Source organism: Trachypithecus francoisi, unplaced genomic scaffold (genome assembly GCF_009764315.1).
Source record: "Trachypithecus francoisi isolate TF-2019V2 unplaced genomic scaffold, Tfra_2.0 Lachesis_group1, whole genome shotgun sequence".
Taxonomy (NCBI): Eukaryota; Metazoa; Chordata; class Mammalia; order Primates; family Cercopithecidae; genus Trachypithecus; species Trachypithecus francoisi.
The window spans coordinates 6,809,430-6,823,604 of NW_022681454.1; the positions used below are offsets into that span (position 1 = coordinate 6,809,430).

The 14,175-nt window shown below is 46.7% G+C and overlaps 1 protein-coding gene across 4 annotated transcripts in view; it reads left to right on the top strand.

The window, feature by feature from the left end:
* JAKMIP1 (janus kinase and microtubule interacting protein 1) overlaps nucleotides 1–14,175 on the top strand; it is a 182,534-nt gene that overhangs the window by 106,954 nt on the left and 61,405 nt on the right. For all 4 annotated transcript variants that reach the window (XM_033213708.1, XM_033213706.1, XM_033213705.1 and 1 more), the window contains 2 exons: nucleotides 12,033–12,242; nucleotides 12,698–12,817. In XM_033213708.1, coding sequence (XP_033069599.1) covers nucleotides 12,033–12,242; nucleotides 12,698–12,817 — 330 coding nt within the window. The remainder of the gene's footprint in view (nucleotides 1–12,032; nucleotides 12,243–12,697; nucleotides 12,818–14,175) is intronic.

The following is a 14,175-nucleotide window of genomic DNA, read 5'->3' on the forward strand; positions in this document are numbered from 1 at the left end:
ATGTACAAATATTCTAAAATCCAAAAATCCTCAAATCTGTAACACTTCTGGTCCCAAACATTTCAGATAAGGGATACTCAATCCATACTCCCATTTTACAGGGTAAAAGTTGAGTGGGAATTTTATACTCAGCCTCAGGCCATTGATCCTCTTTAAAAACTTGATTCTGAATGATACAGGATTAAAAGCAATGTCCAATGGAATCTGAAAATGAATTTGTTATAATGATAATAACAAATATTATTCTACCCCCAGTTTCCTCAACAGAGTATTTGATGGACAGATGGCATGCAGGCCTTTAGAAAAATGGAGAGTGAAGATGTAGCCTGGGAAATAGTCTTTAAACAATGTGGCACAGGGTTAACATTCTCAGTGTATAAAAAGTTCGTCAAGTTTACAAGAGGAACAATAATTTATAATTAGTGAAACCATGGGAACACACGGTTCACAAAAAAGAAAAACAACGCCTATTAAACATAAAAATGAGTTTAACCTCACCAGTTATGAAATGCAAATTAAAACAGCAGGATGCTATCATTCCCAATCAAATTAGCCAGGATTTTTTTTTTTAAAGGTGGGGTATAATTCAAGTGTCAAAAGAGAAGACAGCAGTTGCCTTTGGCAGGTTGTTCTCAGCCCCAGGGCCTTTCCACAGGCACTCCTGGGTCCTTGGCCAGGAGTGCTCTGCCCCCGGTCTTTGCACATCTGGTTCTTTCTTACTGAGTAGCTTCCACCTCGGTGTCCCTTGTGCAGGGAGGCCTGCCTGAGCATCATCTAGACCAGCCCTGAGTCACTCAATTACAGGCTACCTTTTCCCATCCTTGCCACAGCACTTCTCATCTGACACTTTTATCTGTCTCTCTTTGATTATTTCTTGTGTGTGTTCCCCCCTACTAGGATCCAAGTTCTGTAAGGACAGGGCCTGAGTCTGTTTTGTTCACTGTGAAAGCCCAGAGCCTGTGCAGTGTGGTGCATAGCAGATGCCCCCCGCCTCTGTGCAAACAACAGCTTTAAGCACACTCCTGCCCTTTAGCGTGCTAATTCCACTTCCAGGAGTCTACCGAAGGAAATGTGCCAAAGCACGCACAAAATCTTACATGCACATCAGATGGTGCCGTGTGTGTTCTGCCAGGGCTCTATTGCATCTGCATTTGCTGCCTCGAGTTTCTGAGTCAGGACAATGACTCAGGCATTTATGACAAGCTATAGGGACTTGGGAAAGTGAACACAGAAGATTAAAAAACAGGATGTATGGCTGCAAACAGGACTCTGTCTTGCAGAAGTAGAATGAGGGGTCCTGACATCGCGGGGTCTTTCCGTTTCCTTCTCTGTTCTTTGTTGTATTTTTAATTTTCCTTCCTTCCTTTCTTCTTTCTTTCCTTTCTTCTTTCCTCCCTTTCTTTCTCTCGCTCTGTCTCCCCTTCCTTGCTTCCCTCCCTCCCTCCCTCCCTTCCTTCCTTCCCTCCCTCCCTTCCTTTCTCCCTCCGTCCCTTCCCTCCCTCCCTCCCTTCCTTTCTCCCTTTCCTTCCCTTTTACCTTTTCTCCTTCTTTCTTTTCTTTTCTTTCCTTCTTTCTTTTATTTCCCTCCCTTCCTTTCTTCTTTCTTTCCTTCCCTTCTTCCTTCCTTTGCTATTTCTTGCTTTTCTTTCATTTCCCTCTTTCTTTTCTTTCCCTTCCTCCCTCCCCCACTCCCCCTTCCTTCCACTTTCCTTCTTTCCTTCCTTCCTTCCTTCCTTCCTCCCTCCCTCCACTCCCTCTTCCTTTTTATATTTCTTCTATCTTGTTTCTTTTTTGACAGAGTCTTGCTCTGTTGCCTAGGCTGGAGTACAGTGGTGCAGTCACAGCTCACTGCAGCCTCTACTTTCTGGGCTCAAGCAATCCTCCCACTTCAGCCTCCTGAATAGCCAGGACCACCTATGCCCAGCTAATTTTTTGTATTTTTTGCAGAGACAAGGTTTCTTCATGTTGCCCAGGCTGGTCTTAAACTCCTGAGCTTAAGCAAACTTCCCGCCTCTGCCTCCCAAAGTGCTGGGATTATAGGCGTGAGCCACTGCGTCTGGCTGTATTTTTCATTTTCTGTAATGGATCCGCATTCCTTTCCTAGTAAGAGTTGTATTTTTTCATTTTCTATAATGGATCTGCATTCCTTTCCTAATAAGAGTTAAAACTTTAGTTTTAAAAGAGTGCCGCTGTTGGGAACTAGTTGACAAGGTAGGAGGAATCAAGGCCAGCTTAAGGCCTTGGACCTGAAGATCTCAACTAGGAAAAGAGGGGCCGATGGGCCAGCCTAGGCTGGGTGCCTGCAGCTCCTGAGACCCCAGGGGCCCCGGAGGTTAGTTGGTTTGTTTACTCCCAGGACTGTCTGCCGAGCCCTCTCTCTGGGACCAGGCTGTTTTCTCAGCACAATTCCTCCTGTCGGTTGGGTAGGAGTGGCCCATTTCTGGCCTTCTCAGTGGCCCTTTTGCATCTAGCTTGAGGCAGCTGGGAGATAAAGGAGAGTGTTTTCTTTCTTTTTCTCCAGAAAATTACGGAAGAGAGTCTATATATTTTCCGGGCACTCCATTTGGTGAGCACCTGCTCTGAGCTAGACCCGGGGCTAGCACAGATTGTTTGAGACTTTATTTTATGCTTTTATAAAACCATAATGGTTGTGTTTAAAACTCATGAACTGAGAGTGGCATGTGTTCGATGCATGTTCCCTATATAGATGCCTGCTGGGCCAGCCTTTCAGGGGAGTGGTGGAGGGCCATGGCCAAAACCCTGCCTGGCCATCTGCAGGGAGCTCGCAGTCTATAGGGGTGACAGGTGACACCCCCTCCTATGTGATCTCAGCTTGGGAGGTGAAGGGCAGGACATCTGGGGACTGCCTGGCCCAGCCGGGGCAGCAGAAAAGAGGGAAGATGCAGCCTTCCTGGGCAGGTGGGACTCTGGAGTCCTGGGCACAGGTTGACCAGACACACCATGCCGTGGCGGGCAGAGGCACCAAGCCAGGACTTGTCCCCCACCAACTCCCACCACCTGCAAATCTGGCTCCTTTGAGGAAAGTGACCTCTTCCCAAGTAAGCATCATTCCTCTCTGGAGACAGGATACTTTTCAGGGCATGGCAGCCACACGTCCCTGTACAGGTGGACATCATTCATTGCACTACGGGAGGTGTCTGGTTCAGGACCCTGAACTTTAAGAGACTGCTGACCTTTATGAGGCGACAGCTTTGCGTAAGAATTTACTGATAGTTTCTGAAGCTCTCTTTTTGGGACATCTCGTTGGGTTGGTTATCAGCCTTGGAAGAGACACATGATCTGGACTTGCTGCCGATTGCTGCACATTAATAGTAAACAATTAGTTTAATGGGAGCTGGACACTGTTTATAGTCATCCACGGCGATGAAATTTGCTGTCAGTCAGAATCGCCCAGGAACACATAGAGCCCTGGGCAGGACAGTTCCCCCTCAGTTGCATATTTATTTACTGAGTTATAGAGAAAAATAAGACATGGTTCCAGGCAGCAAAGAGCTTACAGTTAACAGGAGTGTGAGCAGGTCAGTTCAGTAATAGGACCATGCAAGCCAAAGAGGCAGCAGCAAAGAAGAGGATGTGGTCACTCCTGTGGAGTGACTTCACAGAGGAGTCATTTCACAGAGGAAATGAGGTCTGAGCTGGGTTTTGAAGGATGCATAGGAGTTTGTTAGTTGAGCCTATGCAGAGGCAGAAACACTGGCAAAGGTTTGGAAGTAATAGGGCCATGATGTGATCATTTTAACCATATCTCTAAAATAGCCATGATGATATCTGATACTTGAATTTCCAGTAAAATACAAAATGAAAATATAATGGAATCCTGTTGTCAAGTACTGGAGACTTTGTTTTCTTACTTTTAATAGAAGTTTTAAAAGTGTGAAGTATTTTTGGCAAAAGATATAAATGAGATCATAAACAAACACCTTGTGCCCGCCACACAGTACATGAAGGATCACAGGTAGAATCGAGGCCCCTGCACCTGAATCTGGGGGAATGACTCCCAGGAATGCGTTTCTGATTCTATCTCCTATGCATGGGATGATGACTGACATAGTGGGTCTGAACGAACGCTGAAAAGGTTTTCTATTCTCTGCCTTCCAATGACTTGGGGTCAAGGACCCTCTTAGAAGGGGCCACGCTTCCCTGCAGACCTCACCATGGTGTGCACTGAGAGCTTCAGTGACAGAATAACGACAAAGGGTATTTTGCTTATATTCTATCTTTTCCTCCTATAGGCTTTCATAGCTGGGCAGCACAAATAATGTTCTCTCAATGGCTTAAAACCCACCTCTGCCAAGCCCCGTGCATTCCCAGAGGAGCAGGAAGGGGGTGTGGCCATGGGGAGGGGAGCCTGCCGCTGCAGGGGGTGGTGCTCTGGTTTCCTCTTGGGCGTGGGTACACAAGTCCATTGGCAGGAAACGGTTCTTTGCCCAGTGTCTCATTTTGTAGCACAGGAAGGAGACCTAGGGAAAGTGAATGGCTTCAGAGAGCAGAAGTGCCTGTACCCACACAGGTCCCCTCTCACTGATGGGACAGGGCTCCTCTGCTTGCAGGTTGTGGGCTGGCCAGGATTCCACCACACCTGGAATGTGCTCTTCAGGTGAGGATGGCTGGGAGGGAGGGGGCAGGACACCAGTGAAAGGCACTGAGAGTATTGCTGGGGAAGAAGGGAGCTCTCTCTTTTCTTTTTCTTGCCTTTTAAAAAGTCCTGATGATTTGAGGATATATTCATTTATTCCACACCCTCAATATCAGAAAAACTCTGAGATTCCAAAGGTTCTTAGAAACTAAGAGCCTCCTGGGGAGGTAGTGAGTGTCCCAGCATGGGGAGGGTGTAAGCTGGGGCTGGGGGCCCTTTGTGGGAGGTGAGATGCTGGAAGAGATTTTGGGACTGGAGGCAGGTGACAAGACACCTTTTTAAAGTCCTCATCCAGCTATAGCCTGGGTCCCACAGTTGGTGACAAACCACTAGTTCATGCCTTAACCCCATACTGTGCCAAGAATGGCAAAAGAGCTGTGTCAGTTTAAAATTTCTAATTTATAGACAGTGCAAGCACACCACTACTGAGTCCTCAGGAACAGTCTCCAGCCCCTTTTCTCTATCACATGTGTTCATGGGTGTGTGTTCAGGGGGGAGTCATCACATGGTGGGAAGAGAAGCCTTTGGAGAGAGGCTGCCCTGGGTGATTCTGGGTTCTCCGTTTGTTTGCCATGTGACCCTGGGACAGGTGGTTACTGTCTCCAAGCCTCTAGCACTTCACCTATAAAATAGGGGTATTCCCATATCTGCCGAGAGTTAGAATTAAACAAGCAAGTGAGCTAAAGCATCTAGAACTTATAGTTTCTGTAATAGGATACCTGTAAAATATGTTCCTCTATTATAGGAAAAATGTATATGTAAGAGAAGTAAAATGGGGGAAAAAAATCCCTGTGTATTTGCACAAGAGACGGTTTGAGCTTAATTTAAAATGTGCCAGGGATCTAGTATCATAAAGGCTCCGTTTCCATTTCAATGCCAAACAAAAATCTCCCCCATTCAGGTATCTCATTGTGTGGATGGTTTTCACCCAAAATGGCCCACTTAGGAGAAGGAGTGAAAAGATCAAATGTCCATTTCTCCTATTCACCCATACCCTGTCTGATAAGTATCACTCCTTAAGCAAACCTGTTGCCCATGGCAACATATTCAGGAGATGGGCTGCCAGTTTCATTTCTTTGTCAGCTGGATTGGATTAGAAATGCAAGAAGGCTTTTAGACTTTTGTCTGCACATTAGGATGCCTGGTAGTAAAAGTCAAGAAGAAAAGATGGTTATGGTCAACATGGGGCAGTGACACTCTAGTTTGAGGTGATTATGGTCAATCTGGGGCAGCAATGCTCTAGTTTAAGGCAGTTATGGTCAACACGGGGCAGTGATGCTCTAGTTTAAGGCAGTCATGGTCAACATGGGGCAGTGACGCTCTAGTTTAAGGTGGTCATGGTCAACATGGGGTGGTGATGCTCTAGTTTAAGGTGGTTATGGTCAACATGGGGTTTTGACACTCTAAGGTGGTTATGGTCAACGTGGGGCAGTGACGCTCTTGTTTAAGGTGATTATGGTCAATCTGGGGCGGTGATGCTCTAGTTTAAGGCAGTTGTGGTCAACATGGGGTGGTGACGCTCTAGTTTAAGGTGATTATGGTCAATCTGAGGTGGCAATGCTCTAGTTTAAGGCAGTTATGGTCAACATGGGGCAGTGACGCTCTAGTTTAAGGTGATTATGGTCAATCTGAGGTGGCAATGCTCTAGTTTAAGGCAGTTATGGTCAACATGGGGCAGTGATGCTCTAGTTTAAAGTGGTTATGGTCAATCTGAGGTGGCAATGCTCTAGTTTAAGGCAGTTATGGTCAACATGGGGCGGTGACGCTGTAGTTTAAGGCGGTCATGGTCAACATGGGGCGGTGATGCTCTAGTTTAAGCCGGTTATGGTCAACATGGGGTGGTGATGCTCTAGTTTAAGGCGGTTATGGTCAACATGGGGTTTTTGACACTCTAAGGTGGTTTTGGTCAACATGGGGCAGTGACACTCTTGTTTAAGGCAGTTATGGTCAATCTGGGGCAACGATGCTCTAGTTTAAGGCAGTTATGGTCAACATGGAGTGGTGACACTCTAGTTTGAGGTGGTTATGGTCAATCTGAGGTGGTGATGCTCTAGTTTAAGGCAGTTATGGTCAACGTGGGGCAGTGATGCTCTAGTTTAAGGTGGTTATGGTCAACATGGGGTTTTGACACTCTAAGGCAGTCACGGTCAGTGTGGAGCAGTGACGCTCTAGTTTAAGGTGGTTATGGTCAACACGGGACGGTGATGCTCAAGTTTAAGGTGATCATGGTCAACATGGGACAGTGATGTTCTAGTTTAAGGTGATCCTGGAACCCATACTGTGTGGCCTGTGGCTTCTGAGAAACCCTGGTGTGGTGCTCTGTTAGTTTCCTGGGGTCAGCTCTAACAGGTGTCCTCTTCCTTTAAGGATGCCAGTCAGTGGGTTTAGGGTCCACCTTAACTTGATATGACCTCATCTTAATGGGCATCTTCATTTTATCTATAAAGGCCCTATTTCCAAATAAGATCATATTCTGATTTTTGGGGCAGATGTAACATTTTGGGGGACATTATTCACCCCACTAATTACCACACACTTGGAGGCTTACAACAATGACATTTATTTTCTTTTCAGTTCTGGAGTCCAGAAGTCCCAAATCAAGGTATCAGCTGGGCTATGCTCCCTTGGAAGGCTCTAGGGTGAAAGTGTTTTCTGGCCTCTTACAGCTTCTGGTGTGGCTGGCAGTCCTTGGCATTTCTTGACTTGCAGTTGCACCACTTCAGTCTGCCTGCACATGGCCTTCTAACCTGCCTGTCTGCATCTTGTCCTCTTCTTCTTCTTCTTCTTCTTTTTTTTTTTGAAACGGAGTCTCACTCTGTCACTCAGGCTGGAGTGCAGTGGCGTGACCTCGGCTCACCGCAACCTCCGCCTCCCAGGTTCAAGCAATTCTCCTGCCTCAGCCTCCCAAGTAGCTGGGATTACAGGCATGTACTACCACACCTGGCTAATTATTGTATTTTTAGTAGAAACGAGGTTTCACCATGTTGGCCAGATTGGTCTCAGACTCCTGACCCCAGGTGATTCACCTGCCTTGGCCTCCCAAACTGCTGGGATTACAGGTGTCCTCTTCTTTTAAGGATGCCAGTCAGTGGGTTTAGGGTCCACCCTAACCTGGTATGACCTCATCTTAATGTGCATCTTCATTTCATCTGCAAAGGCCCTATTTCCAAATAAAGTCACATTCTGATTTTTGGGATAGACGTGACATTTTGGGGGACATTATTCACCTCACTACAGGTACCAAGAATGAGAATGGATGTTGGGATAGTGGCCTCTGCTTTAGCCTTTGAGTCCCCCAAACTTTGCAATGAAGTGGAGCTCACCAAATCAGTCATGGGTCGGTGGGCTTGTTTTCACTGAGATCAGTTTCCTGGTGTACTTGACTGCCGAGAAACAACCGGACTCTGTTCCTTCGGGGCAGAGGGGACAGTGAGGGCTTGGAGAGGACAATCTGCATTTGAGTCATGGTTCTGCTGCTAACTGGAGTGTTAGCACTGGGCCTCAAGTTTGCGTGTAACTTGGGGTAAATGATGTCCACTTTGAGGATCTTTTAAAGACTCAGAGAGTGTATTTTAAGTATAAAATAGTACCTAGCTCATGCTAGCATTGAGAGGAGTGATATCCAACATCAAGTTTGTCATTCTTTCCTGAACTCTGTTGATTGCGATTCTTTTGGTTGCAAGTGACAGAAATTCCATATCAAACCAGCTTAGGCCACAGGAGTCTATTGGCTCTCCCAACTGAAGTCATGGAATTTGCTGTAGAAGTGGCTCCAGGTGCACTAATGATGTCATCCAGGATCCTGGGTTCTCGGGCTCTGCACTACCTCCCGCTGTGTCATTCCCAGGCTGTGGGCTCTCATGCTGTGTTGGGGGGATGCCACCACTATGCCAGGTCCTGTGTTCTTACACCACACCGCCCAGAATCCCTTTCTCAGCTCCTAAAGAAAAACAGGAGGATCCTGGTGCTGCCCTCTTCCGGCCATTGGTGCTGATTGGGTTGTGCATCCATCCTGAAGCAATTACTGTTGGGGCCGGGACATTTGGGTGGCATAAGCCAATCAGGGACTGCCCTGGGAACTTACAGTAGTGTTAGTTCCACCCCTTTCCTACTGCACATGCTGAGATTGGGTGTGTGGGAGAAGGGGAGATGGATGCAGGAAGGAAGCTGAGGGATGTTCCATATGGTCAGGTAAGCAGTTCCAGGAAGCTCAGGATTTTATCCGGGTCCCAAGGGCAGTGAGGTAGGATCACTAAGAGCTCAGCTTGTGATCCAGGAGTGAAGTCAGTGAACTGTGAGTGTGCCTGCCTCTTGCTACATGAGCTTGCCAGTGTCTTAACCTCTGGGGCCTCAGGACTCTCATGCTGGCTCTGGAATGTGTTCTGCATTGGCCGGCCGGCCATTTCTAGATGCCGTCTCTGCTGTTTGAGAATATTTTCTAGGAAACTTTCTTGTGGTGGCTGGGGCAGAAGCCCTCTGTCTCACTTACTAGGGCAAGGGGGATTGGTGCTCTTCCAGGTGGAGAATTTGGGATCCTGGAGATGTCTTGCTCGCGATGGTGCTGCCTTTTGTGGGGAGCTAGTGGAAGGCAGTGGTGGGGGCTTCACTGCAAAGCTGACACTGAGGGGCAGATGAGAACCCTCTCTTATCCGTGATGGACAGCCTGTTGGCTTGCAGCACCCTCAGCTGCCCCTACCAATTTCCCTCACTTTGATGTTGTTATTGTTGTTTTTCCCCGCATAGCACAAATCACTCTGAATCGCTACCATGTGTGCTTATTTATTATGTTTATTGTCTACTCCCCTCTCCTGCAGAATAGAAGCTCCCAGGGCAGGGAGTCTGATCTCTTTTGCTTACTAATGTTTCTCAGCACCCACTGATAGTGCTTAGCTCAGTATGTGTTGAGTTAATGAAAGCATGCTTGAGCGAATTAAATGAATAAACTCCTTCTGCATAATGATTTTTGCTTTGGGGTTGGCATCTACATCGGCAGTGGCGTTTTCAGCATGTTTAAAGATTCCTCCTGTGGAACGGACAGTGCTCCTACCCATTTGGAAATTGCAATACTCGGGATTTGGGATTTGGCCCAAGCAGGTAGATGCTGGTGGACCATCACCAGGGGGAGCAGTGGGCACATTCTGTGGCTGCTTAGGAGAAACTGCATGGGGCACCCATTGCAGGGGCCAGGAGACCATCCTGGCCGATGGAAACAGCCTTTTGTCTTCCAAAGAAGGTGCCTCAGGGAGCTCTTAAGTATAAATTAGTACCTAGCTCCCAACCAGCACATAAGAGAGAAGTGATACCCCTGGCAAGTTTGTTGTTCTTTCCTGAACTCTATGTTGATTAGGGTTATTTTGGTTGCAAGTGACAGAAATTCCACATCAGAACTGTAGCACTGTGGTACTTGGCTGGAAAACCTGTCAGTCTGGAATCTAGGGGTACCATTTCCTTTCTTCTCTCATCGCTATGTTATTTTTTCAGTTTTTAGTGGTCTTCTTTTAAAATAAAATAGCCTCGTGTTACCTAGGGGCTAGAAGAGATTAAGAGTGGCAGCGAACACTGATGGCAGGCTTGCGATATGCCAGGCACTGTGCCAGATTCTTCCCGTGGTTGCTCTAAAGCTCCTCAACAGTTAGACAGAGTTGGTTCTAAAGTCTTCTTATTGTCCACATTTTACAGAGACAGAAGTTGAGTCAGAGAGGTGGCCCACCCTGCCCATGGTCATATGGTAAGGGTTGGGGGATGGGTGGGATTTTAGCTGGCTTCTCTCTGCTGTCAGAACAGGGCCCTTCACCTAAATTCTCTGCTGTGGCAGTCTGTGTCTGAAATCAAGGTATATGATTTAGAAGTAAGAGCTTTGGATTGTAATCCACTGAAATGTAACCTGCTACATGAGCGGGCTGAGCAGGAGGAGCCTTTGCATCTATTTCCTTGCAGTTGCTGCAACAAATACTCTCAAACTTCATGGCTTAACATGACAGAAATGTGTTCCCATACAGTTCTGGAGGCCAGGAGATTGAAATCAAGGTGTCTGCATGCCCACACTTCCCCCTAAGGCTGTGGAAGAGGATCCTTCCCAGCCTCTTCCTGATACTGGTGTTGCTAGCTGACCTTGAGTTCCTTGGCTTGAGGCCATGTCCCTCCAGCCTCTGCCTCCATCTTCACACGGCCTTCCCGTCTGTGTCTATCTTCTCCTCTGATAAAGACACCAGTCATAAGGGCCCACCCTGCTCCAGGATGACCTCATCTTAACTAATTGCACCTGCGGTTTCCCTCTTTCCAAATAAGGTTCCTTTCTGAAGTTCTGGGAAGGCCATGGGTCTTGGGGGGCTGCTATCTAACCAGGACAGTGCCCTCACTGGAGCATCCAGAAAAAGCCAGAGTGGATGACCTGGGGCTGACACTTCCTCTGCATACTTTTTTTGGTGTGGTTTCCGCACTGTCACCCGGCCCACTGTGTTGAGCCTGCGTCCCTTCTGACACTCCCCCGTAGGAAGGCTGGACAAGACAGGGCTGGGGGTGAACTGAAGATTAAGTTCAGGTTTGTACGTGGGGAAGCTGTAGTCCCTCCGAGATCCAAGCAGAGGTGTTAAGCAGCCAGCTGGTTCTGTGATTGTGGAACTCAGAGAGAAGTCAGGGCTGAGGCATGTGTTTAAGATCTGCTGCATCTGTGGGCTTGATACCATTGGGAAGGACCTGGCTGCCTGGGAGAGGATACAGAGTGAGAAGAGGCTTGAGCCTTGGAAACTCCAGGCTTCAGTGACAGCCAGAGCAAGACATCCTATGAAGAATATAGAAACTGGGAAGTGGCCTTGGGGAGAGGGAACAGGAGGTCGTGAGTCAGGGAGTGAGTGACGGGGTCAGGGCGGGAGGACAGAATGTTGTCTGGTGGGTTCAGTGGCCAGGAGAGCACTGGTGACCTTGGCAGGAGCTGTCTGGTGGTGAGGGTTGGGGACCTGTGGCCAGGCAGGAGAGGGTCAATGACTAAGAAGGAGACATGGGCCTGGAGACGGAGAGAGAAGCCAACTCTGCCAAGAAGCTGAGCTGCAGAGGCGTGGCTGGGGGCCGGCAGTGTTTTATTTTATTTTGTTAACATAGGAGAGACAGGAGCATACATTGATGTCAGTATGCGTGTCAGGTTGAATATATATGTGCCTTAACCCCTAGCTTTGTCTCCTCTGTCTTGGGGCAGTGACGGGGAAAAAGCCCTGGGCTGCGGGCTATGCTTGCTCTGCATCTGGAGTTTACTGAATTCAGTTGACTCAGGCCCGAGACACTGCTTTGCCCTTTCCCTGGGCTGAAGGCCCCAAGCAGGAGAGAGATTTCCTTGGTCACGAGCCCCTAGGGCTGACTGCTTATTCTTTTTCCTTTTCAGATGGATGAGATCAAAGGGAAAGACCGTGTGATTCTGGCCTTGGAGAAGGAACTTGGCGTGCAGGCTGGGCAGACCCAGAAGCTGCTTCTGCAGAAAGAGGCTTTGGATGAGCAGCTGGTTCAGGTCAAGGAGGCAGAGCGGCACCACAGTAGCCCAAAGAGAGAGCTCCCGCCAGGGATTGGGGACATGGTGGAGCTCATGGGCGTCCAGGTGAGGGGCAGTAGCTTGTGCCAGCCTCAGGCTGGTCCCCCATCCATTTACGGGGCATTCTTCTGGTCAGCCACAGAGGACACTGAGGCAGCATGTATTCATTCATTCATTCACTCTTTCACTCAGTATTGGAGGGGATGTTATAAATTCCTGGATAAATTCCTGTTATAAATTATAAAGTGCTGGACACTGTGTGAGGTGCCGGTGCATGGTGGCCTTTGTAAGAGAGACAGGGTGGGAGGGGCCTGACCACAAGGTCCCCAAGGAGGAGCCACGGAAGGGTTTGAAGTCTCAGTGGCCTTCTAGGTGGAGTCTTGTGTGTTCCCCACCTTGCTGTGTGGTATGTGGGCCCCTGAATAAGGATCTCACCCATTATGTCATGTGAATTTTCTAAGAAGGCTCCACACAACTTCTTCAAAGTACATTTACGTCTTGACTTTTTTTTTTTTTTTTAGGATCAACATATGGACGAGCGAGATGTGAGGCGATTTCAACTAAAAATTGCTGAACTGAATTCAGTGATACGGAAGCTGGAAGACAGAAACACGCTGTTGGCAGATGAGAGGAATGAACTGGTAAGCAGCCCTGAGAGACAGGCGGTGCCTCGCAGGGTGCAAAGAAGGGGCCCTGAGTCCCCGAAACATGCCCTGCACAGAAAGTTAATGCAGAGGCCTTCTGGTTCTCTGAACTTAACTTTTTACTTCTTTTTGATTAAAAATCTAACACATGCTCATTGAAGAAATCTCTTACTGCCATTTGTTTTTGCAGGAACTTATCTTGAGCAAACAATTGGAGAAGTTCCATGAGAAGCATGGAGAGGATGTTCATTGCAGTGTTGTTTATATTAACAACCCAAACCAAACCAAATCAAAAATTAAAAAACCAAAAAACCGGATTGTTCAATACTAAAGCATGGGGCATAATGATTATGGAATATCTATACAATGAATTCTTGACTATCATTAAGATTGATGATGGAAACCCTATTTAACTGACATGGAAATGTGTTTGTAGTAAATTAAATGAAAAATGCAGTTTACAGAACAATAATACATTGTCATCATCTTGAATATTAGAAGTTATTCTTGTTTTGTTTGTTTTTTTTTTTTGAGACAAAGTTTTGCTTTTGTCTCCCAGGCTGGAGTGCAATGGCTTGATCTTGGCTGACTGTAACCTCTACTTCCTGGGTTCAAGTGATTCTCCTGCCTCAGCCTCCTGAGTAGCTGGGATTACAGGCATGCGCCACCATGCCCGGCTAATTTTGTACCTTTAGTAGAGATGGGGTTTCTCCATGTTGGCCAGGCTGGTCTTGAACTCCTGACCTCAGGTGATCTGCCCACCTCAGCCTCCCAAAGTGCTGGGATTACAGGTGTGAGCCACCACACCCGGCTAGAAGTTATTCTTTTAGGTGGTGTAATTATGGGTAATTTTAATTTGTGCTTATCTATTTACTTTTTTGCATAAAATTGTATATACTTGTAAACTAAAACTTATACATTACTTGTAAAAATAATGAACATAGACTTCTGATTAAAAAAGAAATCTCCAGTAAAAATAGCAATTTCATGAATATGTTTACATTTTCTGGATAAGAGCAAAACTAATTTTTATGTAATGGCAGTTGATACATCAACTTCTTGACAGATGCCTCATAATTTTTATGTTTATTCTAATTTCTATTATGAAGGGAAGTATATCAGAAGAATATTTGAAAAAAATGAGTGGTGAACAGTGTCAATAAGTATCACCTCTCCACAACTTTAACAGGATCAAAATAAATTCGCTTCCTTCCAGTATTTTTAAAGGCTTTTTTTTTTTTTTTGCTTTAATCAGACTGTACATCTAATATTATGTCTCCACTCTTCATTTAAATATTTATAAGCTCATAAATACTCATGAGCTGCATAATAGTTTACTGAGTGGATTAGGAAAA